The sequence below is a fragment of the Cantharellus anzutake genome (genome assembly GCF_015039405.1).
Source record: "Cantharellus anzutake strain C23 chromosome Unknown EI90scaffold_33, whole genome shotgun sequence".
Classification (NCBI taxonomy): Eukaryota; Fungi; Basidiomycota; class Agaricomycetes; order Cantharellales; family Hydnaceae; genus Cantharellus; species Cantharellus anzutake.
In genome coordinates, this window is record NW_024066983.1 from 777,052 (window position 1) to 802,046 (window position 24,995).

The following is a 24,995-nucleotide window of genomic DNA, read 5'->3' on the forward strand; positions in this document are numbered from 1 at the left end:
CAAACATCACAGGGTGAGGAAACCATTTGAGAAGCCGTGTATAGTAGCTCGTCCGTCGGGGCCCGCGGTGTTAGCACTGTACAGACCAACACACATGAAAACCAACAGAGCTACACGCACAACTACCATACTGATCAAATGCAGGCCCATTATATTTATTCCAACATGCGAGCCGCTTTCCAACAAAAATGATAGCGTTCAAAACACACAGGAGACAGACGAGGACTTGAAAAAAGTGGTGTTGCCTCTGGGCAAGTTACCAGCCTCTTGGCACAAGCCACGTCATGTCAATGGCCAAGTTTCAATTCAATTCATCGGCGCATTTGCCCGCCAATACACTATATATATACCCACCTCGTCAGACTGCGAATATCTGATAGGAGATCCCAGTCTCGCATCGGGATGGGATCGCTAACCCGTCAACTAGTAACGGAGCTACCTAGCAGGCTGGTAGGGCAACTCAATACCATATACCGGGGTTACTTTCCACTGTGATTATCTGTCGCTATGGCCACACATGAGGGAAATATTTCTGCATGCGTATGGTAGGAGATGGTAGGCTGGGTGCGTCCATACAACAAACGCCTTCTCTGAAACTGGCATTACACGGATTGTCGTTCTTCACGGCTCCCTGGGATTCTCGGAGAAGTGATTATTGGATGGAAGCGAAGTCGATTTGGGCTCAAATTATGAATCAGCACAACAAACATTTGCTTTCTCATCCTGTTGTCGATTCACATTACATAATGTCCTGCCGCCCTCACGCGAACACCCCTGAGAGCAGAATTTGATCAGAGCGAATAGCGTAGGTCAAGAGATTGAATGTCAAATGATCAGCTGTTTTAATAGTGAACCACAATACATTCAATCGGTATTGTGCAAGACACGGATACACAAGATTGTGACAGCACTTACGAAAGCCCTTGTAATATTCTGGCCACCCAAATAGGTACATAAGGGACTGCGACTTGACTAGAGCACGATATCTAACAATTGACTTGGTATCGAGCTCAGACTCTCACCACCGGCTGATAACAACATATGACCCTGACACTTGCAGAATCCACAAGTCTCGCAGCATCCACTTCTTCGAATTATTGCCCGAATCGGAACGTGTCGTGCTTGAAGTCCCCACGATGACTCGCCATTCCATGTCATCCAGGTAGATGCTGGGCCTGGGCCGTACGTTTACAGCCCCGTTAATATTGTTCATACGCACCGTGACGTCGAGGTTGAGCCTGAGAGTGGCCGCAGGGACATTGTCCGTCCCAGCCAGAAAGAGGGTCCAATGGCCAGCGCAGACCAAGCGAAGATGCAATCGGAAGAACAGCAAGCGCGAAGGCCTTCATTATTGTTCCGCTCTCGATTAATGAGCGGTTGGCTGGGGGATGTCACCTCTCCCAGTTATGCACTGGAGCCCTGTGTGGAAATACGAAATTCAACAATCGAGCAGGCCATGGCCATCAGTGTATCCTGCTGATGTGTAAAGTGCGAGAAAAACAGAATCCTGTCATGCAATTTGAAATGTGGTTCTTTACATACTCATTTGAAGCTGAGTTGAATAATATCGGATCCGGACAAGTCAAGCCTGAGAATGTTTCACCGAAAACACTCAGTCAGTGATGGAATATCCGGTGCACACGTGAGCTAATTCCATTCATATTGCTTACATAATGGTTTTAGACAATCATCAATTGTTTCTGTGTCAAATTGAGTAGCTCCTTCGACTTCGAGCTTCTTCGAGTGGGAATTCAGTTATGCTCATCACATAAATACAGCTCAAATCTTTGGAAATTCTCCTTCTCTCGTACCCTCCCCCAGTTCCTTGCACTCGACCGTCTCTGTCCGAGCAAGGCCCAAGAACTGATAGGAAGGCTTTCCTTCTCTCATTTGCCTCTTCACACTCTTTTCCTATCCTAAACATCGACCAATCATGAACACGTTCTTTTTCGCGCTTTCCATCGCGTTTGCCATTCTTTCAACTTCAGTTTTCGCTTTACATAAGCGTACGTTGATACCCTATCTCGCTCTCCACCTCGCCGTGGCTCACTTGTTTATAATGATCGTGGCCCCAACGTGACGCGCCATGCCCCGGTTGCCGTTCCTTACAGCTTACTATCGCCGTGGCCATCACGGCCCTGCTAGGCTGAATACTCCTCGAACTGACAGTACGAACCCGCCCGGGAAGTGGGCTGCTGCCACCAACAGGGCGAAGGGCGTCGTGAGCACCCTGTCCACTGAGGATAAGGTTGCCCTTGGTATGTCTAGCCATTTCCCATGTTCGAAATATAACTCATTTTCCACTCCGTCTGTTCGTCGTTGTAGCCACTGGTATTGGGTGGCAGGAAGGGTCAGTAGTGATGTTCATGCATCCACCATTCAACATTCGACCCTTGCTCTTTCTGCTTTTTCAGGCCATGCGTTGGAAATATTGCTGCCATTCCATCTATCAACTTCCCAGGCCTCTGCTTGCAAGACGGACCTGGTGGTGTTCGGTTTGCAGACCTGATTAGCGTGTTTCCTGCGTGAGTTGCAACCTCTCAAGGCCTTGAGTTCAAATCAGAGGAATGTATATTTTAATTATCAGAGGGATCAATGCTGCTGCGACGTTCAATCGAAACCTCATCCGTGACCGCGCTCTTGCTCTGGTACGTTTCTCATCTTTTTGTTTTCCTCTTTTCCCTTCCACTAAGCCGGCGTGCACTTGTCCCTCTACGCATAAATAGGGCGCTGAATTCAAGGCTAAAGGTGTAAATGTTGCGCTTGCACCTGGAATGAATATGGTCAGGTCTCCTCGAGCAGGGAGGAACTGGGAAATGTTCGGAACGGATCCGTATCTTGCTGGGGAGGGCAGCTTCGAGACCGTTATGGGTTTGCAAGCCAATGGGCTTCAAGCTTGGTAAGTGCGGTGATGAGTTTGGGTTGAGTGACCGCTCCTTGACGGTTGCTGGTATTTTTGCAGTGCTAAGCATTTCATCAACAAGTATGTACTAACTTCTTGAACTAAGTGGTATGTTCGAGCTAATGTTTCCTTCCAGCGAACAGGAGACCAATCGTCAATCATCATCTTCAAATGTGGATGATCGCACTGTGTGTCACACTACGTTGCATTGTTGCCAAGCTCATCGCTCAGCTTCTTCCTGTTTAGACACATGAGATCTACCTTCATCCATTCTTGAAAGCAGTCCAGGCTGGCGTTGTCTCGGTCATGTGCTCGTATAACCAAGTCGATGAGACTTGGGCTTGCGAGAACGATCATATTTTGAATGGCCTGCTCAAGACTGAACTTGGGTTCCAAGGTTGTAAGTATCCCCCCACTTGTAATTTCACGATCTGGAAGCATTGGTGTTGCGATAATCCTAGATGTTACCACGGATTGGTGGGTCAATATGGAAAAGTACAAAACTCTAGCCGCAAATCAAGGTCTTGACGTAAGCATTTGTCTACTTGCCTGACCCACACGCTCACTTCTCGTGTTCTGCGTGGTTTATAGATGGTTATGCCCGGTGCATCTTTCTACAGCGGCAATGTCTCTTATTTCGGCCCCGCTCTCATCGACGCCGTCAATTCGGGACAAGTCCCCAGCTCCCGCCTGGACGACATGGCCACCCGAATTCTCGCAGCTTTCTATGTACAAGGTCAAGATCAGGCTTACCCAGCAGTGAATTTTGATAGTTGGAATCCAGCGAATGGGCAGCATGTGGATGTACGAGGAGACCACGGAAATTTAATAAGGAAAATTGGAGCCGCTAGTACCGTTCTTCTCAAGAATTCCCGTGGGGCTTTGCCGCTTGGGGATGGAGTGAAGAGTTTAGCACTTGTGGGGAGCGATGCTGGGCCTAATCCTGATGGACCTAATAGTATGTTTATAATCTTTGTGTCTGTCAGGTCGAGTAAACTGGTTTTTTTCTGAAGGTTGTGCGGATCGCTCGTGCAATATCGGGATTCTTGGTATAGGATGGGGCAGTGGTACGTGGCAGGGGTTTATTGACTTCCAGACCCACTGATTCTGTCCGTGTTCAGGTACAGCCAACTTTACGTATCTCGTCGACCCTTTATCTGCTATTACTGCCAAAGCCAGATCTATCGGTGCCAATGTTGCGTCCAGTTTAAGTGATTATGATCTTGTTGCCGCGAGAAACGCATCAATGGGCAAGGATGCTGCACTAGTGTTCATAACGTCCGATTCAGGAGAGGGCTACCTCACCGTTGAGGGGAACCCGGGGGATAGGAATAACCTGTATGCTTGGCACGGTGGGGATGCGCTTGTGAACACTGTTGCAGGGGTGAATAATAACACGATCGTGGTTGTGCATGCTGTTGGAGTGAGTTGTCATGAAAAGATAGACAGTGACGAGCTTGCTGAGCGTGACTTTTCATTAGGCCATTATCATGGAGGCATGGATTGATCATCCTAACGTCACGGCGGTGTAAGCGTCCCTCGTAATTCGCTTTGTTATCTTTATAAACCCCTCACGTCTGTTAGCATTCATGCGGGCCTTCAAGGTCAAGAAGCTGGGAACTCCCTCGTCGACATCCTTTGGGGGGATGTCAACCCATCCGGCCGATTGCCTTACACCATCGCAAAGTCTCCATCTGATTATAGTGCTGATATTGGCCCGAATCATGATGTCGATTACACCGAGGGGTTGTATCTTGATTACAGGTGGTTCGATAAGGTAAGCGCTGTTTTCCGACCCTCTCGTTGATGAGCATATTGGGGTACACTGATATTGATGGGGACGATTTCTTTCAACAGCAAAATATCTCCCCGAGGTTTCCATTTGGGTATGGGCTCAGTTATACGACGTTCGCTTATTCTGGGCTAGCTATTAATAAGCTTGGAGGCGATGATGGTTACGAGGCTCCTACAGGTCCGGGTTCATCTTTATCTGGGTGGTACGTGCTTTTCCTGCGGTGTTCAAACTGGCGATTGAAGTTGGTTCTCTTGGTGTTACGTTAGGTTGCATGACGATTGGATCGTAGTAACGTTCGCTGTAAACAATATTGGCCCCGTGGACGGGACAGAGGTTCGTTCGTCCTGCATTATCCATCCAACTCCGATTTTTAATAAAACCTCCTTTCAATTTCGTTAGATCCCCCAACTTTATCTGGCCCCGCCCGACTCGTCCAACTCGCCACCCAAACAACTCCGTGGGTTCGATAGCGTCTTCATTCCAAGATATGCCTCGAGTCCTGTGAGGATGTGTTTGAGTCGATACAGCTTTGCTGTGTGGAATGCGGCAAATCAGAGGTGGGAGATCCCGAGGGGAACGTATGGTGTTCGGATTGGGGCCAGTAGCAGGGACGGGAAGCTTTCTGGATCGATCGAGATTTAAGGTACTTGTAGGAGAATAATGTGGCGAGGTCCTTGAGCTATGTTTCTTGAGTCAAAATAACTTGGCGCGTGTTACGCTAAATGCAACTTATAATTGTTCGCCATACATTGACACAAGATGCTCAATTGTAAATTCGTACACATTACCCAGTCGCGGAATTGCTTCTCCGCCCAGGTGCCAAACCGTGGGAAGCCGTTCGGCTCTCACATCATCGCGAGTCCACACATCCCCGTCTAGCTCTCCGCAAAATCCCCGCAGAGAACGGGATGATATTACATAATGATGCTGATGACCCCATCAACCCTGAGCTTCGTTTAGAGAATAATAGGGTTCAATTCTTTTCTTCGGAATAGGGTTGGGTCCGAGTTGACACTGATCTACCCGGTCAGTGGAGTTGAGCCCGTTGAGGCTTTTGCCGTTCGGGCTGTCTCATTCACGCCTCGGCGTCGTTGAACGAGGTATCCGGCCAGAAAAGCTTTCCCAAGGCTCACTCACATTTGCTGTCCTCTCTCTCAATACGTTCGTTAAACATTCTCGTCATCGCCGATGAAGTCTCTCGTTTTGTTACTCTACTCTTGTGCTCTGGCTTTAGAGATTTTCGTACACTCTTTTGTGGAAGCCGTTCATTTGAAATGTACGTCCGTTTGGTTCTGTGTTCAAAGCATGCAGTGCTCTTTAAACCGACGGAATTTGCTGACCATTCTCTTTTTTTTGCTTCATGGCGTTATTTATTGCCCCACCCCCTTGGTCTATCACTTGAACACAGCGAATTATCAACAGCATGGTCATCACCGTCGTGGGCTCGTTTGGAATCGCAATACCGGCAGGACTGCGTCGATGCCCGTGAGTATTCGTCATGGGAAGCGTGCGGGAGATTGGCCTGTGGCTATTGTGAGGGCGAAAGCTGTTGTGGCAAATATGTCCGTAGTGGATAAAGTTGCACTTGGTACGTCCTATTCCTAAGCATAACTACGCGTGTGTCAAGCTTCTGCTGATTTTAATTTGACAGCTACTGGGATAGGTTGGAAAAATGGGTGAGGGACTCAATGATGCTGGCGTCCCAACGCGTCCCTCAACTTAATCATTTCAACCCCTTGCTTGGCGTGTTGGTTTCATTAGTCCTTGCGTTGGTAATACACCCGCTGTCCCATCCATCAATTATCCAGGTCTTTGCTTGCAAGATTCTCCAACTGGAGTTCGCTTTGCCGATCTCGTTAGCGTCTTTCCTGCGTAAGTTATTTCGGAATCGCCGCTCGTATGTCATCAACTTGAGGTATTCTGACGCGTCCCCTTATATTCAGGGGAATCAATATTGCAGCAACGTTTAATCGGACTATGATGCGGGCTCGTGGCCTTGCGATGGTGCGTTCATACCATAGAACGACGTGATTTTTCGTGACATTCTCCTTTTCCTCGGAATATTTAGGGCGTCGAGTTCAAGGGGAAGGGTGTGAATGTTGCCTTGGGTCCTGATATCAACATCGTTCGGTCTCCTCGTGCGGGGAGGAACTGGGAGACGTTCGGAGGTGTGTTGTTCTTTCTTCGTGATGGGAGTATCTTCTTGTTGATTCCATTGCACTTCACTGTTAAGCTGATCCGTACCTCAGTGGGGAAGCCAGCTTCGAGACTGTTACGGGATTGCAGGCTAATGGACTTCAAGCCTGGTGAAGTCGATTATTTTGTGTTCGTGTTGCACTTGTGCTGAGACACTTCCTACACAGCGTGAAGCATTATATTAATAAGTATGATCTATGTTCCTTCAATTGTGGAATAAGGCCGAAACTGGCGTCTTCCTAGTGAACAGGAGACGAATCGCTCGTCGTCATCCTCTAACGTTGATGATCGAACTGTATGTTCATTGTATGTTCATTCCTTGACGTTCTCGCCCAAATGCCTCCCCCGTCCATAGACGCATGAAATCTACCTCCACCCCTTTCTCAAAGCCGTTCAAGCCGGTGTGGTTGCATTCATGTGTTCATATAACCGAGTGAATGGAACCTACTCCTGCGAAAATGAGCATGTACTCAACGACCTGCTCAAAGGGGAGCTTGGGTTTCAAGGGTGTGAGTCCTTGTTTGCTTATTATCTATTCGCCCCCGTGAGGTACTGAGCAGAAGGGATGATTCCGGTTTAGATGTCATGACGGATTGGTGGGCGAGTTTAGATACATTTGGGACTCTTGCCGCGAACAAAGGACTCGATGTAAGTCGCCATCAAACTGGATTCCAGCTGTGCTGATATCCCTATTTGGGTTTATCTGAATAGATGGTTATGCCAGGCGAAGCTTCTCCCAGTGCAAACCACTCCTACTTCGGGCCCGCACTGGTGAACGCAGTCAAGACAGGGCAGGTACCCACCTCCCGTCTCGATGATATGGCAACTCGTATACTAGCAGCATACTACGTACAAGGACAAGACGGCAATGATTATCCCAGCGTGAATTTTGATAGTTGGACTTCATCGAGGGGAAAGCATGTGGATGTTCAGAGTGACCATAAGAAGCTGATTAGGAGCATTGGGGCTGCTAGCACCGTGCTGTTGAAGAATGCTGGAAGTCAATTGCCATTGGGGGATAACGTAAGGAGTGTTGCGGTTGTTGGGAGTGATGCGGGGCCTAATCCAAAAGGACCAAACAGTGAGTCCGGGCCAGGCGGTGTTGGGATGCGGGAGATGGAGACATTAACAATATTGTAGGTTGTCCAGGACGTGGTTGCGATGTTGGCATTCTGGCTGTTGGATGGGGAAGCGGTAAGCCTTGGACTCTTCATTAATTCCGTGGCTCATCGTCGACACACTAGGTACCGCCAACTTCCCATACCTCGTCGACCCACTCTCTGCTATAACGGCAAAAGCAAACTCGATCAACGCCACCGTGTTTTCGAGCCTAAACGATACTGATCTGGGTGCAGCGAAGAATGTTTCATCCGGGAAGGATGTGGCATTCGTGTTCATTACCGCTGATTCGGGTGAAGGATATATTACCGTTGAAGGGAATCCGGGCGACAGGAATGATTTGAATGCATGGCATAGTGGGGATGAGCTTGTGAAGGCCGTTGCGGGGGTGAATAAGAACACGGTCGTGGTCATTCATGCCGTTGGGGTGAGTTGTGTGAGGTTTTAAGAGATTCATTGACAACATGCACGGTGCACTGCTTTGAGCAGGCGATTATCATGGAAGCATGGATCGATCATCCGAATGTCACCGGGGTGTAGGTCTTTTTTCCTATATCGTGCTCTTGCCTCGGTTTAATCAGCTCAATTGCGTAGCATCTATGCTGGACTTCAGGGTCAGGAGGCTGGGAACTCCCTTGTCGACATCTTGTGGGGGGATATTAACCCCTCAGGTCGGCTACCGTACACGATCGCGAAGTCTCCATCTGATCACAGTGCCGATATCTCCAATGGGTATAACGTTGATTACACTGAGGGTTTGTATATCGATTATCGATGGTTTGACAAGGTACAATTCTGCTTGCTCAAATTTTGAGGCACTTTGACACGCCGTATTGTGACGAGTCGTAGAGTAACATTGCGCCACGGTTCGAGTTCGGATACGGACTCAGCTATACTTCGTTCTCTTATTCCGCTCTAGCGATCGTATACTTGGGTGGGGGTTTGGGTAACGAACCTCAGGCTCCCACTGGCCCTGGATCATCCTTATCTTCGTGGTGCGTTTCACTCGACAGTTCAGCGAAAGCTAATTCTAATGTCCGTCTACCATGCACGCACAAGGTTGCATGACGATTGGATGACAGTTACATTCGAGCTCACTAACACTGGATCTGTGGACGGTGTTGAGGTCTGTGATTCATACCGCCACCCCAATCTTAGTTTAACGATCTAATTTATTATTGTATGTCCTGCAGATTCCTCAGTTATACATCGTCCCCCCGCCTTCGGCGAATTCACCTCCTAAACAACTCCGCAACTTTGACAGTGTCTTCCTCCAAAAAGGTGAATCAAGCCTTGCCAAGATGTATTTAAGTCGGTATAGTTTTGCCGTTTGGAAAAGCATTGAGCATCGGTGGGAGGTTCCAAGGGGAAAGTATGGTGTCTGGGTTGGAGCTAGTAGTAGGGATAGGCGACTCTATGGAGAGATTGATGTCTGAGGATCATTGGTGGAGTGGGCCGCGGAAAGTATATAAGTGTCCTAGGGGTTCCGCTTGTGATCTGTTTTGTTTGTGGCCAGGGCCGGGGGAAGAGCTTTCCTGATGCCTGCAAATAGGGAATAAGAATATTGGCATCGGCGGTTCGATCTTGCATCAATTGGCCACGGTGGTACGCATGCATGGGAGCGCGCCTTGGCCAAAGGCAACATCAATGCACGCTAATCCGGTTCATCCCTATACCGTGGTGATATCCCAGTCCTGAGCTGGATTACCCCCCCCCCCCCCCCCCCCCCAACAATGACTACAGCACTGATTGCCTGCTTGCTTTATTCAATTATTGAGTGCTTGAGCAGAAAACGCAGAAGAGTTCCCGCGAGTCGGCAAGTAGCGCGTCGATCAAACACACGGACCTCCCACTGTAAACAAACGCCTCGCAAGCCCGGCCAACAATGACACCCGCCCTTGTTATTTTCCCGTCTTGATGACCGTCACATGTAAACTCGATGTAGATTAGAGCCGCAGTGTTGTGTCGTCACGCGACCGGGGGGTAACAAATCAGACTAGTACAAAAAAAGACATCATGCTCTTGGCACTGACTCACTTCTCGAGCGTCAAAAATGGATACTTGAGACACATGGCATAGGGGTCTGATAGCCGTGCGGCAATGACGCCGCTAAGGGGTAGTACAGTCCCTGAGACCGTTGACCTTCGTCTGACAGGGGCTTTGTCACTTGACCGCGTGACCAGGTTGTGTAAACATCCACCCTAAACTACCCCCGCTGATGGCATAGATCACCCAACCCTGCATCTTCGTTCAGAGCTCGACTCTATTTACACTCTGTCTCTAAGCAGGATACCAGCCTCTATTTTCCTCCAGGTTTGAAGCCACCCTAGCTCGCAAACTTCTTCTTCGTTCACGCACCCCCTTTATCTTGCTGAACGAGGGGCCCCTTCACGTTCTTAGCACCATCATGGCAAAGTTGCTTGTCTTGTTGCTCTGCTCTTGTGCTCTGTCTTTGGGAGTCTTCATTTTCTCTTCCATTGAAGCCGTTCTCTTGAAAGGTAAGTACGTCCATACATGCAAGGCATCTCAAGCCATTTTGTCCACTATGCTCCATGGCGTTATTTATATCTACGCGCACCGCCTTGGGCCCATTGACAGCGAGTCGCCAACATAATAGTCGCTACCATCATGCGCTTACTCGGAATCAAAATACTGGCGGAACTACACCCACGCCTATCGGTACTAAGCATGTCGGGGATTGGCCTGCTGCCATTGTGAAGGCGAAAGCTGTCGTGGCAAGTATGTCTGTGAAGGATAAAGTTGCGCTTGGTATGCTCGTTACTAAGTGTTGTACGCATGTGCCAGCCTGTTGATGTTTTTTTTGTACCTTCATATATGATAGCCACTGGTGTAGGTAGGGAAAAGGGGTGAGAAGCTCGACGTTGCGCCCCAATGCATCCATAAGCTAATCATTTCAATACCATGTTGGGTTTTCCAGTCCTTGTGTTGGTAACACCCCCGCTGTCCCATCCATCGACTACCCGGGTCTTTGCTTGCAAGATTCCCCAACCGGGGTCCGGCTTGCGGATTTTGTTAGCGTCTTCCCGGCGTGAGTTATTCCGGAATCGTACTCATATGACGTCAACTTAAGGGATTCTGATGCGTTTACGCAACGCGTATCTAGAGGAATCAACATTGCTGCAACGTTCAATAGGACTATGATGCGGGCTCGTGGCCTTGCAATGGTATGTTCACACCGTGCAACTGAGCGATCCTTGTTCATTTTGTGACATTCTTGCCATTTAGGGCGCTGAGTTCAAAGGGAAGGGTGTGAATGTCGCATTGGGTCCTGATATCAACATCGTTCGGTCTCCCAGAGCAGGGAGGAACTGGGAAACGTTTGGAGGTATGTTGCTCTTCATGATAAGAATATCTTCCTAATGATTTATAATTTACTGGGCTGTACAGCTGATCCATATCTCACTGGGGAAGCCAGCTTCGAGACTGTGAAAGGATTGCAGGCTAACGGACTTCAAGCTTGGTGAATTTTCTTTAGATTCGGGTTAGATTTGTATTGAGACATTTCCGATACAGTGTGAAGCATTACATTAATAAGTACGATCTACTTTTTTTTTATCGTGGGATGAGGCTGAAACTGGGATTTTCCTAGTGAACAAGAGACAAATCGCACGTCATCCTCTTCTAATGTTGATGATCGCACTGTATGTTCCTTCCTTTACGGTTGATGACATTCTCGCCTCACGGGTACATTTCCCTTCCATAGACACATGAGATCTATCTCCACCCATTCTTCAAAGCCATTCAAGCTGGTGTAGTTTCGTTCATGTGTTCATATAACCAAGTGAATGGAACCTACGCATGCGAAAATGAGCATGTCCTCAATGACCTGCTCAAAACAGAGCTTGGATTTCAAGGCTGTGAGTTTCCTATTTGTTTGCGATTTATTTCCCTCCCGAGGCCCCTGAGCGGAACGCCGGTTTAGATGTCATGACGGATTGGTGGGCACGTTTGGATGAATTTGGAACACTTGCTGTGAACAAAGGGCTCGACGTAAGTCGCCATCCAGAATGGATCCCAGTTGTACTGATTTGTTCCTGGTGAACTACCTACTTGGATTTGTCCAAAAATAGATGGTCATGCCAGGCGAAGTCTCCCGCGGCGGAAAATCCTCGTACTTTGGAACCGCACTGGTAAATGCAGTCAAGACAGGGCAGGTACCCACCTCCCGTCTCGACGATATGGCAACCCGTATACTGGCGGCGTACTATGTGCAAGGACAGGACAGTGGAGATTATCCTAGCGTGAATTTTGATAGTTGGAATTCTTCGAGGGGAAAGCATATGGATGTTCAGGGTGATCATAAGAAGCTGATCAGGAGCATGGGGGCTGCTAGTACCGTGTTGTTGAAGAATGATGGAAGCCAATTGCCATTGGGGAATAGCGTGAGAAGTATTGCGGTTGTTGGGAGTGATGCGGGGCCTAATCCAGAGGGACCTAACAGTGAGTTCGGGCTGGGCGGTGTTAGGGGTCTAGAAATGGAGAGATTGACTTGAAATGTCATAGGTTGTCTAGGACGCCGCTGTAATGTTGGCATCTTGGCTCTTGGATGGGGAAGTGGTGAGCTTTAGACTCTTTCCGTAAATTCCGTCGCTCACTGCTAGGGCCGTCGTCAACACGCTAGGTACCGCCGACTTTACATACCTCATCGACCCGCTCTCCGCCATAACCGCAAAGGCAAACTCTATCAATGCCACTGTGTTTTCAAGCCTAAGCGATGCTGATCTGATTGCAGCGAAAAATGCTTCATCTGGGAAGGATGTCGCATTTGTGTTCATTACCGCTGATTCAGGTGAAGCAAGTGAGGGACATATTCTCGTCGAGGGGAATCTAGGTGACAGGAACGATTTGAACGCATGGCATGGTGGGAACGAGCTTGTAAAGGCCGTGGCGGGGGAGAACAAGAACACTGTTGTGATCATTCATGCCGTTGGGGTGAGTCGTGTGAGACTTTTGAGGTTTACTGACAACATGTACCGAGCCCCGCTTTTTGATTAGGCGATCAACATGGAATTATGGATTGATCATCCGAATGTTACCGCGGTGTAGGTCACTTTTCTATATCCTGTTCCCGCTTCGGCTCAATCGGCTCAACTATGCAGTGTACATGCTGGACTTCAAGGTCAAGAAGCTGGAAACTCCCTCGTTGACATCTTGTGGGGGGATGTTAACCCCTCCGGTCGGCTGCCTTACACAATCGCAAAGTCTCCATCCGACTACAGTGCTGACATATCTAGCGGATATAATGTCGATTACACTGAGGGATTGTATATCGACTATCGATGGTTTGACCAGGTACGACCCCTGCGTGCCCGAATTTCTCAGCACTTTGACACAATGGACTATATTTTTAACAAATTGATCCGTAGAACAATATTACGCCACGGTTCGAGTTTGGATATGGACTCAGCTATACTTCGTTCTCTTATTCCGCTCTGGCGATCGTATACTTGCGTGGGGGCTTGGGTGACAAATCTCAGGGCCCCATTGGCCTTGAGCGGTCCTTATCATCGTGGTGTGTTTTTACTCAACAGTTCAGCGAACCTTAATCCTGAAGCTATTCCAACTCGCATAAGGCTACACAACGATTGGATCACAGTCACGTTTGAGCTCACTAACACTGGACTCGTGGATGGCACTGAGGTCCGTCGTTCATACCTTCCGACCCCCAAACTACAATTTTAGCAATCTAATACTGTTTCAATGTCGTCGCAGATCCCTCAGTTATACATAGCCCCCTCGCCTTCATCCAACTCTCCACCTAAACAACTTCGCAACTTTGACAGTGTCTTCCTTCGAAAAGGCGAATCAACCCTCGTGAAGATGTGTTTGAGTCGGTATAGTTTTGCCGTTTGGAACAGTGTTGAGCAGCGGTGGGGAGTTCCAAGGGGAAAGTATGGCATTTGGGTTGGAGCTAGTAGCAGGGACAGGCGTCTCTATGAGGAGATTCATGTCCGAGGGTTTTGATGCAAAGCACCATTAATGGGGCGAAGCGGGCCATGGGGAGTTAAGTGTCAAGGTTGTCTGATAAGCAGAAATGATTTGGTGCGCTCCAAGCGCTTGACCCAATATCGCAACGTTTGTTTTGCGTCCGACCATCCCCGGGTTGGGAGTAAAGGTGCAAATTTGGGCACGACGACAAATCCGTTGCATCCCATCTATACTAGAAGCTCTTGAGATTATTGACTGATGGTGCATTGCAACCAAGAATCTTCCTATTGTTGACAAAGCTGAATCCGGTTATGACTCTCGAATCATACGCGTCAAAATATAGCGATGACTTTCTATGAATCACTGTCAGACTTGACCTTTGTGCTTGATCCAGAATTTCTGCGCCGTTGTCCGCACCACCGGGATATCCCGGGATGTCAACAGTTGAACCGATAGAAGGTTACATAATCCGGACCAAAAGGACCTTTGCATCCATCGTGATGGTAGTGGTGGTGGTGGCAGGACCGTCTTATTACCCCGCGGCCTCACCGTGGCAATACAAAAACTAAGCGACGTTGCCAACCTCCATTTATTGGGAAATGGATACAGAGTGCCCTTTGTCGATTCTAACAACGATCTGAGATCTTTGTGCGCGCGCGTGTATATTTAACGTTGGAGCTACGGAGGGATAGTATAGGTCCAACTCTGAGATCACTCCTAGGCTGCCGCTTTCCAGCGTTTGCATACATCGTTACAGACTCCCGATCGACATGGCCTCAACCGAAGATAGTACTCTCATGAATGCGATCACCAGGATTAGAGACGTAGGCCGCTTCAAGGCGAATACACTGATCGCAGCACAGAAAAGGAGCCCTACTGGCAGTCTGCAATCTGCACCAAATGGCGGCTTCGGAGACACTGCTGATACCGTTAGTGAGTTTAGTTGTAGTGTTGGCGAAAGCAAAGTTCAACGAACGCTTTCGCGACGGTAGGAGACTCTATCAAGCACTGGAACGAGTGCAACACCTACACAGCACCGCTCGAGCACGAAAGTCGTATTGGAATCCGGGAGAACTTTGATTCTCAATCCTCATGGCGGAATACGATGGCGGGGGTCACGGCTGAAGGTCGCATCAAGGCGAGCACACTTTCCACGGTGCAGAGAAGGGATCCCACCGAAGGTTCAAGACCTGCATCAAATGATGGCTCAGGCAGCCACAGCTACATCACTACTGCCGTTGGTGGATTTACGGATAGCATAATGAAAGCAATGACGAAAGCAAAGCCCAACAACGCTCTTATGATGGAAAAAGACCCCATGAGACGTCAGGGAAACGAAATGGCGCCAATTGAGCAAGATACTACCAATGGCATCAAGGAGAACTTCAGTCCACAGCGTTTATGGCAGAATGGAACAATCAAAATAATGGATGTAGGTCGGTTCAGCGCGAAAGCGATAGCAGTATTGCCGAGGAGCCCTGGTGGAAGTTCGCTATCTAGGTCAAATGACACCTCGAGCAGTCAGAGTCACACCAGCACCAATAATAGTGAGTTCAGAAACAGGCAAAGACGAAAGTAAAATCTCCACCGACGCCCTCATGATGGCAGAAGATCTTGTGAATCGCCAGAGGATTACGGGTCTCCTACGGCCTCCGAGTCAATCGGGCATGATGCTCCTATCAGTAATCCGGAGAACGATTCCCAGCGTTCATGGAGGAATACAATTACTGAGCTCATGGTCGCTGATCGCTTCGGGACTTCACTGTCTGCATCAAATGGCAACTCGAGCCACCATATCGACACTGCCAGTGGTGAGCTTAAAAATAGCCATGGCGAGCAAACACGAACACAAATTCTAACGGCGCTCTTTTGATAGCAGGAGATCCCTGAACCGCCAGAAGGATCACGAGTTTTCCACGGTTTCGATTGAGCGTGCTACTCCCATTGGTGTTCGGCAGAACTTCGAACCCCAGCGTTTATGGCGAAATGCGGTCACCAAAATCATGGCAGGAGGGCGCTTCAACGCAAACGAACTTGAAGCAGTGCACAGAGAGAGCTCTGTCAAAAGTTCGACATCTGCATCGAGTGGTGACTCAAGCAATCACGGTCATATAGACTCACCTGCGCAAACACTCGATCCTCATACATCGACCATGCTAGAGCCTAAATCGTCGGACTCAGCAGTGCAACCCGCGTCCATGCAACAAGCAGACACTGCATCCGTTCTCATCGAGGAACTAAGGCAAGAACACATTGTCCAGGATCTCAGCGGCCAATTCCCACAAAGGGAGCACAACCCAGTTGCTAGAGGGGGTACTCAGAAGTGTTCCGCAGCTACTGGAGGCGTCCCAATGGAGCCGATCTGATTCCTGTAGGTCATTGTGATTGTTTCCGGCTGACCCAGTTCATGATTTCTCATAGGTATGTTATAAAGTGCTTCGTCCACCTATTAGCGGTCTGGCGACAGCAATTGAGCACACCAGGAAAGTTGTCAAGGTGAGGCCTAATTACACCATCAATGCCCGTTACGTTATCCATGACACTGGTTTCCAGCACCTGAGAAGAGAAATGAAGGTCTGGAAAGATCTCAAACACCCCAATATTGTTGAGTTTATTGGTTATGCAATAGAGCACGAAGTTGGTGGAGTTACTGCTGCTCTGGTGTCGCAATGGTGCGCCAACGGGAATGTTGTGAAGTACCTGGAACAGAATCCTGCTGCCGATCGTGAGATGCTAGTGAGTATCTGTATAGAATCGACTTTGCACGTTGGTCGACACATGTGCACGAACACAGGTATCCGACGTAGCTCGGGGGCTACTGTACCTCCATAATCACGATGCTATTATTGTCCACGCAGATCTCAAACCAGTACGTCCCAGCCGAAAAGTGTCCAGACAAGCGCTCCTGATCAGAGTTGAATAGCTCAATATCCTAATCAACGACACGGGGCGTGCCCAATTGTGTGATTTCGGACTATCCCGTATCCTTGACGGTCTTCCGACAGGGCAAACAACTTCTGATCAAGGAGGAACACTCCGATTCCTGGCGCCAGAGTTATTAGAGAGCTCTGAGGAAGATTCTCATCCTACTACAAAGAGCGACGTTTACGCTTTTGGTGCACGTGTGTACAAGTGAGTGGGAGTGCCTTAGGTCGATCGGAACTTACCGTGGCATCTCGAAGATTCTCTTTGATCATCCACCATACCATTGGCTGAAAAGGGACGTTGAAGTTTTGAAGGCAATCGAACACCAAGTTGCCCCTTGGGCCTGGTCCGATAAGCCCTAGAGCAACTGCTAGCCTCTTGCTGTTCAGCAAGTGCGACCCGCCTTTAATGTCTCAGATAGTTGCTTCTGGTCTGCTTGGCCCCTCATAGCTCAGAATAATTAGCACTTGCCCCTCAACGCCGCTCTGCTCGTCGTGTCCGTTCTGTTCTTGCACAATGCTATTAGACTAGTCTTCGGCCGTATGATAGCCAGCTTCTCGTTCGCCTGCTGCCCCAATGTGCGTGTCAACCTATATCATAAGGTTGGTGTTGATAAGATAGTCAATCTGTATTGTATGTTGTCGGATGCAAATAAAGGTGGTTTGAGCCGAGATTTCATTCTGACTTCTCTCTCATGCTCTGCTGGCACCAGTATCCCGATCCCCAACAGTGGAAGAATAGCGTTAATGGTGCCAAAGGGCGGATATCGATCCCAGGTACTCTGCAACGCCTGGGTGGGACTTCATGCACTGATGAGGGTAATTTCGCAGCCAAACAACGAGGTCACCGAGTGGAAGTAAGCGCGGCAACAATGATGACTACTTTGGTGGAATTCATGGGAAATCACACCCAAGACACAGTTGTGTTCGGTCCCGGGCACGCCTGGTAAGACATATATGAGTTGAATCTTGATTTGACGGATTGCAGTTCCGACCGGAGAGCAATTCGCAGTGTAGTCAGAATCCATTGAGGTTTATAATGTACTGCTAATTGCCCATCTACCGTTTTCCTCTTTCAATCGCTATAGGCTCACAACGGCAAACGATTTGGAGCCTTAATATGGAGGTTCATCTCATCACTTTCCTTCTTGTCGGTTATGGCTACTTCTCTCGTGCGGCACCTCTCCCTGGGAAAATTGCACTAGATCTGGAGATTTTGACTGTTACTACCACCGTGCCGCCTATGATGACATTCACCAGAGTCATGCCTTTTCCAGCCTTCACACCACTGTTCGCTCCCTCTAGCCCTCCATTTATCGTGGCTGACCAGTCTTCAACCTACACTTCCGACTCTGAATCCCCTCCATTGGTCCTGTTCCTCCCACGATAATTACAGATGTTACAACAGCGTTCACCACCATCGCTGCCCCCAGAACCACTGAAGTGGTAATGCTGTCATGCCTCCGCCTGTGGAATCCTCTATTTCCGAGCCTTTAATGTCATTAACGCCATCTCCATCGTCCACACCTCAGGCCACTCCTTTGGCTACCTGGACCCCCCGGCGGAGTCCTCGGATCTTGATTGTTGGAACGTCACAAAGTTCCCAAATGGAAAAGACAAAGTCCAAGTTGTTCGGGGTATTCCTTTCAGTGCCTCCGCCACAACTTCTTCCCCTGCCTCCACAGCCGCTTCCACTCCCGATCATGTTTCTCCCTCACGGTCAAACGATACACACATTCTTCAGCTCTTTTATCCAGAAACTCAATAAACCCGCTAACTTTCCCCAGGGTGGTGCTGAATTCTACGCCAGCCCCTTCCTGGGATGCTGAATGCCACAAATGTTACCTTCGAGTATAGCACCTTCTTTCCGAATGACTTCCTATGGATGAAGGGTGGGAAACTCCCTGGATTATTCGGCGGCCATACGGGATGCAGTGGAGGGAATGTTGCGGACACATGCTTCAGCACAAGGATCATGTGGAGGGCGAACGGAATGGGCGAGCTTTATCTTGTGAGTCCCTTCTCTGTGTCCCATATCTGTCTTTGCTCATCTCCTCCTCAAGTATGTGGATAAGTCTAAGCAACGACCAAACCTATGCACTAGCACCCCTTACACTTCGGAGTGCAACCCCCAGTACGGGTTGTCCCTTGCTCGGGATCCTTCAACTTTACGCCTGGTGCATGGACTCACCTGAAGCAGACAGTCCGACTTAACACTCCTGGGGTTCAGGATGGCGGCTTCACGCTGGATGCTAACGGTGTCCGTGTCTTGACATTAGACGGAATATTTTATCGAGGCGTGAAGGGCAGTATTGAACAGCCTCCGCTCCCTGAGGTAAAGCCGTCCTCATTTCCCTCTCCAATCCGAGAGACGATACCACCCGACGCCTCTCAGAAGCCTCAGCCCGCTCCTACGGCAACACCAACGACTTCAGCGGACGTGCTCGGCGGCCTCCTAGGTGGTTTACTTGGCGGTGTCCTCGGTTCCAGGCCCTCTGACAATGACCCACCAGGTGGAGCACTGCTTGGGAGTATTCTTCGTCGTTCTTCAGCCCAGCCTCAGAAGCGGGATGCCGCGCGAGGGGAGGCTACTGTACTGGTTGCTCCCCTCACTCATGTGGTTTCGTCGAGTTCTGATATGTCGAAGAACGGCCAGCCGCACCTTTTGGTAGGGCAGGTGTCAGATATTAATGGCGACACAGCTGCATTTAATGGTGACGTAGCAAATGCGCTACTGTCATTGGGCCCTGCCTCATCAATAACAATGTCGCACCCCTTATCCTCTATTCACCAAGTGGACGGCCTTACACCTCGTCCTTCTGTCCCCACAGCTACTCTCTCCCCGGTAGCTTTGGACACCTACACCGCCATTACACCAAGCTCATTGTCATCGCCAGGCCTCCCTCTTTCGCTAGCTCCCACTCCTTCCGCTGGCCCGCTAGCAATTTCCACAATTTCTCCGCAAGAGAACTACCTAGCTGCTCCATCGGCAAGCAGTAACTTACCCCAGCCAGAACCTGCTTTCGGTTTCTCTGGCATATTCTTTAGCACATTCTTTGGTGGTCATGACCCATCGTGGGCTTCCCCTGTCGACCAATATGTGTGGTTCAAAGATTTCAAACTTTCAGTGAATGCTTAACTTTGCTTTTTTCTTCTTCTGCATTAGCTTTGTGTTTGGGCTTGGGTCTTCATTGGGATCCCCATTTCGTTCTAATTTTGATGCTATTGCTACCTGCTACCTCCGTTCTTCCGCTGCATTACTGGGAAGTCACTGCGTTGCGGTTTACAATCTACAGGCCTTTTAACATTGCAACACGCACTGTACTAGTGACGGCAATAAACACACATGTGACTGGTTGTCCTATTGAAACATCATACTGGGACCCAAACTTTGACAGGAACGGTGACCTATTTTGCATCGAGAAAGCGCAAATATGGTTTGCCAAAACCACCCATGACGCTCTCGCGGGCAGCTCAGGAGGAACGATGGCTGCCAGGACGCGAGACGTTCGGCGATTTAGGCGAGGATGTGTGAGGATCTGCACCAGCGAGTCCATTCGGCTGTTTCAGCCACCATTCCACGTAATGGCAGACTCTCGGTAGAGCTCCTTCTCTGCGCTGCCATAAGTGTGTTCGTGTTGCAGCAGGCAGTGTCGTGGGGGTGTCGTTGGACCTTCGCTTTCGTCTTTGCCCAGGCCATCGCATCCCTCCATGCAGGAATTGAAGTTCTCCTGAACCCAATACCACTTTCGTGCTCGAGCAGCGCTATGTAGGGTTGTACACCCTCCGACGCTTAAAGAAATCCCTTGCCGTCACGATGGGAGCGTTCGTGGACTTTGCTTTCATTTTTCGCTTTCGCGAACATTGAACCTAAACCCGCCAATGCCGCTGGAGTTCTTTTCGGGCGCTGCGATCAGATCGCACTGATTTTGGTGATCGCATTCCGTCGAGAACGCTGGAGATCTTCGATCATCGAAACATTGATGAGAGCGCCATCCTCGAGCGAAGCCATGTCGATTAGCAGCCTGTGAAGTGATTACGTGTGCAAGCGCCAGCAAGCAGCAGTCGCAGAGCGGTCTCAGAGTTGGACCTTAGTACATGGTATCCATTTCCCAAGAAGCGGGGGATCGCATAGGCTTTGTACACCAAGTGACAAAGAAATTGCCCATGAATGGCCCAAAAACAGACGCATGTCACGGTCGAGAGTATGCATACTGGAGTACTGGAGCCTAGAATGCGCCGCCAGCCCTTGGCCACGGTTTCGCGGGCAGAGACAGTTACCATCACAGGTAACAACAAGGTCCACTGCGGGCATGCGGCAGCATATTCGACTGGCTACGTGGGGCATGCATCAAAACAACAAGATCACCCGGGTCTTGACGTCACGTGAACGGTAGTCATGGGTCCTAACGACGTTAGTAACGATTGGGAAGGCAAAACGACGCTCAACACATTCCGTCCGAATCTTCTTTGTCACAAGTACAGTAACAACCAGGCGCGGAGTTGCCTATCCATGTGGAAGCACAAGCTGAGGAATAGCACTATATGTGCTTTGTTTGCCGAGGAAGCACACCAGTGTTGAAGCAAACCATGGGCACGGGCTCAACAAACAAAGCTACCTCTAGGGCAGGAGTCCAGCACAAGAAACGCAAAGAGCTGGGGAGAGTGCTCGCAGGCTCACATGCTATTTGTAGATCAGACGGTGCCCTATGGTCGCCCTGGAAAAGGCTTTTGGCACACCGCTCTATCTCAAGAGATAGATCTTCGTTGTCTTGTCCGTATACAACTCCGCTTTGTTTGTGTTGTTTTTCTACCGGCCGGGGGCATGTTTGGAGTGCAACGAGTGGCACCACTATTCGATGGATACTTCTTCCGCTCAAATAGCGCCCAGCTTTGTGCCTTGTTACCTTGACTTGTTGCATTCCGGATTTTCCATTGCCGGCCCCATATAAAGGATTGGACGTTCTGCTAGAAGACCTTTGGGAATATACTCTGCCACTCGACCAACTATGGATGCATTTGCTCATACCCTCTCCAATCTTTCTGACGTCATTTGCGGTGTCGACACCGATGGCCTTATCGACTCTACTCCTGTTGACCAGGAGAGTAGCTATCGTGGCTCGTTGGGCTGCATCATTTGTTGATGTGCCTTGACGCAATTGTGGGCTGCTTTTTTTCACTTTGGCTCTACAAGCACTGATGAGCCTCCTCCATAGGTGGGCGACCAGGCTCTGTTGCCTCCACCGGATGGAAAGTTTCACACGTTCTAGTAGATCATTTTCCCCTCGGCACAGGCACTCCTTCCTCTTCCCTGCTCACCTCTTCAGGGTTTCTCCGGTGAGTATGGGCTGGCGCTGAGTCCGTTTGGACATTAAGCTAGTCACCTATCTAACTCGATTTCCCAAACTAAAGATCGCGTTCCATCGCTATCCTGCTCCGCTCCTTACGCTCACCGTCATTCTCCTTTACTACCATCTTACAGAACCACATAAATCTCTATACCTTCTTTCTCTGCATATATTCTGGACGTTGCCTTCCTGTATATCGAGATTTAGTGAGACGTGTAACTGACTTTGTTGCGTTCTTGCTTAGTGAGCGTGCTGCTCACTTGGCTAGTTCGTAATATTGGTACTATGAACTATTTTCGTTGTATAATGTTAGTTCACTTCGAACTCGGCATTTCCCACGCCTGCTCCGGTTTCGCCTAAATGTTGGGCTTGTGCGACCCGGAACAGTGAGGTAGCGTGGCGACAATCCTAAAAGATGGCAACGTCAGCTGCAATGCTGGCCAGACCACCCCACACTCTCCATGCATCTCTCAGGACTCTGAAAGAAGGACCATCAAGTGTACATAAACTATCTTCGATGTACCTTGCTCAAAGGATTGTCCCACGATATGAAGCATTGTCTCAAGCCGGGCGCAATGTCGTTTCTGAAGTCATACGCGTTGACCAGGCGGGAGAGGTTGCCGCAAACTGGATATATCGTGGCCAGATGGCTGTTCTTGGCAAGGATCAGGTTTTGGGACCAATAATACAAGTTCGGCAATTCATCAGCTCCATTCGTAGAGATAATATGTGCTTAATGTTTATCGTAGGAAATGTGGGATCAGGAAAAGAAACACCTACGGGTTATGGACAAACTTCAGATCGAGTATCAAGCCCGGCCAACATTGCTCATGGAAGTGGCGAAAATAACGGGTTTCGGACTTGGTGCCGTTACAGCGCTCATGGGAAAAGAAGCAGCCATGGCATGCACGGAAGCCGTTGAGACTGCCATTGGCGAGCACTACGAACAGTGAGTTTATAATTTTGGGGTATCACGGTCCCCAGGCGACACCTGACGTCGAATCAACTTCCAACAGCCAGCTCCAGCAGCTTGAAACCATTTCGCCAAACAATGAGGGAATCAGCCAGCTGAAAGATCTCATAAAGGAGCTAAGGGATGATGAATTGGAGCATTTGGGTACGGCGGTGGCAGAAAATTCTCAACGAGCACCTGCACACGCATTGATGTCAGCGGTTATCGAGCTTGGGTGCAACGTTGCCATCCAACTCTGCAAACGAATATAGAATTAGAAGCAGACATCGTCGTACAAACACTCTATAATGCTTGAATAGTGTAACAATGTCAGTCTTGTGAGGATGCAGGTGTCCGCAGTAGCGAATCGTTCTTCTTTTTCCCCGCCCAATCAAACTTGTTCTGGAACAGTGTATCATACTGAGCACGACGCCCACGCTCGAAGATTGTGAAGGCACATACGTCTGTTGCATACGCGAGAAGGCCACAAAATGCGGGGACAATAACCATGAGACCGACGACCTGACGGGTCTTGACTGGGGTGAACCTAAAGTGTTGATAGACATTTTCACGCTGTAATGCCATTAACGAGGAGACCCACGGATAGCACGTCCGTTTGCAGGTGCTTACCATTGAGACCCAGCGCTCAATGGCTGGGTCTGTCTACAAACGAAACCACATAAGCTTCTTCAACGGCACGAACGACGTTGCGTAGTACGGACTCTGAGCATGGCTGTAATGAGGGTTTGGTCTATCTGTGCTAGGCCCAAAAGAGGGAGAGGACATACGACTGTTCCCTGCAGCCATGGTGTAAATTGGGGGTTGCGGCGTTAAGAAACGGACAAAAACGGACTTTAGTTCGGACTCTCCCGTCAATCCAGTTCCTCCACAACTTCGTTTCTCTATCACTTCTCGATTTCGTTTCTTGCGACTATGTCGGACCGCCAGTGGGGTCATGACGGTTACGAACAACAGACCTATGATGACTACGATGGGAATGGGTATCACAACTCTCGCGGAGGCGGTTCTGACCGGGATTGGCGCCAAAATAGCTATGAGCACCAACGTAGTGAAGGGGATTGGAAAAGAAGAAAAACAGATGGTGACGGAGTGAGTAACCCTCGACAAACGCTCCACCATGAAAAGTGTTCTAATTTCGGTCACAGCATTATTCAGTTTCCAACCAACAAAGTTATGACGAACGATATGAGGATCACACCCATCGCGACCGTGACTCCTATGGCCACCGCCGTCCCGTATGGTAGCAAGTGAACCCAGTGAACATGTCATCTTCCTTGGACTCGACCCAGACTTCACAGAATCTGATGTCTGAATCACCCCTGATTATTGCAATGTCTATAAATTGTTCTAACGGATTTCTCGGTCACCAGCTCCATGCATACTTAACTGGATCAGGCTTTGGGATCGCCAATGTCACTATCATCCGGGATAGGGGAACAGGTAAGATTGTTCTTCCACTGACTGATGAATTTCTTTCACCGCTTTTTGTCCAAGGGATGTCCAAATCTTTCGGTTTTGCGCAATTTCTGAGTCTAAACGAAGCCCAGCGTTTCTTGGAGCCAAACTTCCCTTATATCACTCTTCCACCACCTTCTCATGTCTCATCAACTCCTCTGAACGCGGACGATTCACGCACCCGGCGCGTAAAAATTGATTATTCACAGAGCGCAAATCCTGATGCGCCACCGAGGCGGAGTGGCCCCCGCCTTATTGAAGGAGCGACTGATGGAACCAGAGATATTGGAAGCGCCCATGTCCCCGTTATCCTTCTCCGAAACATGGATATAGG

At 49.2% G+C, this 24,995-nt stretch overlaps 10 protein-coding genes across 10 annotated transcripts; 9 read left to right on the plus strand and 1 right to left on the minus strand.

The window, feature by feature from the left end:
- Positions 1–1,782: 1,782 nt before the first annotated feature.
- EI90DRAFT_2974210 (glycoside hydrolase family 3 protein) lies at positions 1,783–5,443 on the plus strand. Its single transcript, XM_039055802.1, has 18 exons — positions 1,783–2,006; positions 2,112–2,258; positions 2,326–2,350; positions 2,415–2,525; positions 2,588–2,648; positions 2,727–2,899; positions 2,963–2,983; positions 3,039–3,090; positions 3,149–3,302; positions 3,364–3,431; positions 3,494–3,860; positions 3,916–3,969; positions 4,024–4,325; positions 4,384–4,430; positions 4,487–4,679; positions 4,760–4,899; positions 4,964–5,030; positions 5,097–5,443. Exons 1-18 carry the CDS (start codon positions 1,934–1,936, stop codon positions 5,337–5,339), a joined length of 2,298 nt encoding a protein of 765 aa, XP_038914614.1. The 5' UTR covers positions 1,783–1,933; the 3' UTR covers positions 5,340–5,443.
- Positions 5,444–6,176: 733 nt separating this feature from the next.
- EI90DRAFT_3213937 (glycoside hydrolase family 3 protein) lies at positions 6,177–9,469 on the plus strand (the record flags this gene model as incomplete). Its single annotated transcript, XM_039066456.1, has 18 exons — positions 6,177–6,285; positions 6,349–6,373; positions 6,459–6,569; positions 6,641–6,701; positions 6,766–6,865; positions 6,931–7,003; positions 7,061–7,081; positions 7,137–7,188; positions 7,249–7,402; positions 7,474–7,541; positions 7,605–7,974; positions 8,034–8,087; positions 8,138–8,439; positions 8,502–8,548; positions 8,607–8,799; positions 8,862–9,007; positions 9,072–9,138; positions 9,206–9,469. The coding sequence occupies 18 exons, from the start codon at positions 6,177–6,179 to the stop codon at positions 9,446–9,448; spliced, it is 2,196 nt and encodes a 731-aa protein (XP_038914615.1). The 3' UTR covers positions 9,449–9,469.
- Positions 9,470–10,219: 750 nt separating this feature from the next.
- Positions 10,220–14,306, plus strand: EI90DRAFT_3155631 (beta-glucosidase). The gene is made up of 19 exons (XM_039066009.1): positions 10,220–10,510; positions 10,611–10,781; positions 10,855–10,879; positions 10,951–11,061; positions 11,137–11,197; positions 11,259–11,358; positions 11,421–11,493; positions 11,547–11,567; positions 11,623–11,674; positions 11,737–11,890; positions 11,956–12,023; positions 12,104–12,473; positions 12,537–12,590; positions 12,655–12,965; positions 13,029–13,075; positions 13,133–13,325; positions 13,400–13,545; positions 13,607–13,673; positions 13,746–14,306. Exons 1-19 carry the CDS (start codon positions 10,420–10,422, stop codon positions 13,995–13,997), a joined length of 2,367 nt encoding a protein of 788 aa, XP_038914616.1. The 5' UTR covers positions 10,220–10,419; the 3' UTR covers positions 13,998–14,306.
- Positions 14,307–15,014: 708 nt separating this feature from the next.
- On the plus strand, positions 15,015–15,714 carry EI90DRAFT_3064100 (uncharacterized protein). Its single transcript, XM_039060776.1, has one exon. It carries the CDS (start codon positions 15,067–15,069, stop codon positions 15,538–15,540), a length of 474 nt encoding a protein of 157 aa, XP_038914617.1. The 5' UTR covers positions 15,015–15,066; the 3' UTR covers positions 15,541–15,714.
- A 681-nt stretch (positions 15,715–16,395) lies between these two features.
- Positions 16,396–17,347, plus strand: EI90DRAFT_3064106 (kinase-like domain-containing protein). Its single transcript, XM_039060777.1, has 4 exons — positions 16,396–16,463; positions 16,515–16,697; positions 16,885–17,083; positions 17,113–17,347. The coding sequence occupies exons 2-4, from the start codon at positions 16,530–16,532 to the stop codon at positions 17,175–17,177; spliced, it is 432 nt and encodes a 143-aa protein (XP_038914618.1). The 5' UTR covers positions 16,396–16,463; positions 16,515–16,529; the 3' UTR covers positions 17,178–17,347.
- Positions 17,348–18,707: 1,360 nt separating this feature from the next.
- EI90DRAFT_3281281 (uncharacterized protein) lies at positions 18,708–20,024 on the plus strand (the record flags this gene model as incomplete). Its single annotated transcript, XM_039066813.1, has 3 exons — positions 18,708–18,951; positions 19,021–19,194; positions 19,864–20,024. The coding sequence occupies 3 exons, from the start codon at positions 18,708–18,710 to the stop codon at positions 20,022–20,024; spliced, it is 579 nt and encodes a 192-aa protein (XP_038914619.1).
- Positions 20,025–20,362: 338 nt separating this feature from the next.
- On the plus strand, positions 20,363–20,811 carry EI90DRAFT_1491818 (uncharacterized protein). Its single transcript, XM_039051850.1, has one exon. It carries the CDS (start codon positions 20,413–20,415, stop codon positions 20,656–20,658), a length of 246 nt encoding a protein of 81 aa, XP_038914620.1. The 5' UTR covers positions 20,363–20,412; the 3' UTR covers positions 20,659–20,811.
- A 1,939-nt stretch (positions 20,812–22,750) lies between these two features.
- Positions 22,751–23,457, plus strand: EI90DRAFT_2925039 (COQ7 protein; the record flags this gene model as incomplete). Its single annotated transcript, XM_039054882.1, has 3 exons — positions 22,751–22,924; positions 22,983–23,182; positions 23,250–23,457. 3 exons carry the CDS (start codon positions 22,751–22,753, stop codon positions 23,455–23,457), a joined length of 582 nt encoding a protein of 193 aa, XP_038914621.1.
- Positions 23,458–23,515: 58 nt separating this feature from the next.
- On the minus strand, positions 23,516–23,992 carry EI90DRAFT_3125718 (uncharacterized protein; the record flags this gene model as incomplete). The annotated part of the gene is made up of 3 exons (XM_039063862.1): positions 23,516–23,758; positions 23,816–23,844; positions 23,908–23,992. 3 exons carry the CDS (start codon positions 23,990–23,992, stop codon positions 23,516–23,518), a joined length of 357 nt encoding a protein of 118 aa, XP_038914622.1.
- Positions 23,993–24,049: 57 nt separating this feature from the next.
- EI90DRAFT_3064111 (uncharacterized protein) lies at positions 24,050–24,762 on the plus strand (the record flags this gene model as incomplete). Its single annotated transcript, XM_039060778.1, has 3 exons — positions 24,050–24,295; positions 24,352–24,441; positions 24,701–24,762. Coding segments are annotated over exons 1-2 (267 nt in total), but the record flags the coding sequence as incomplete, so codon positions are not given.
- Positions 24,763–24,995: the final 233 nt, after the last annotated feature.

Coding starts and splice junctions, on each gene's coding strand:
- EI90DRAFT_2974210 (XM_039055802.1), top strand. CDS start 1,934: ATGAACACGTTCTTTTTCGCGCTTTCCATCGCGTTTGCCATTCTTTCA. Junction 2,526..2,587: donor CTGATTAGCGTGTTTCCTGC/GTGAGTTGCAAC, acceptor TTTAATTATCAG/AGGGATCAATGCTGCTGCGA. Junction 3,091..3,148: donor CAAATGTGGATGATCGCACT/GTGTGTCACACT, acceptor CTTCCTGTTTAG/ACACATGAGATCTACCTTCA.
- EI90DRAFT_3155631 (XM_039066009.1), top strand. CDS start 10,420: ATGGCAAAGTTGCTTGTCTTGTTGCTCTGCTCTTGTGCTCTGTCTTTG. Junction 10,782..10,854: donor GAAGGATAAAGTTGCGCTTG/GTATGCTCGTTA, acceptor CATATATGATAG/CCACTGGTGTAGGTAGGGAA. Junction 13,546..13,606: donor GAGCGGTCCTTATCATCGTG/GTGTGTTTTTAC, acceptor AACTCGCATAAG/GCTACACAACGATTGGATCA.
- EI90DRAFT_3064100 (XM_039060776.1), top strand. CDS start 15,067: ATGGCGGGGGTCACGGCTGAAGGTCGCATCAAGGCGAGCACACTTTCC.
- EI90DRAFT_3064106 (XM_039060777.1), top strand. CDS start 16,530: ATGAAGGTCTGGAAAGATCTCAAACACCCCAATATTGTTGAGTTTATT. Junction 16,698..16,884: donor CTGCCGATCGTGAGATGCTA/GTGAGTATCTGT, acceptor AGAGTTGAATAG/CTCAATATCCTAATCAACGA. Junction 17,084..17,112: donor CGTTTACGCTTTTGGTGCAC/GTGTGTACAAGT, acceptor GGAGTGCCTTAG/GTCGATCGGAACTTACCGTG.
- EI90DRAFT_1491818 (XM_039051850.1), top strand. CDS start 20,413: ATGTGTGAGGATCTGCACCAGCGAGTCCATTCGGCTGTTTCAGCCACC.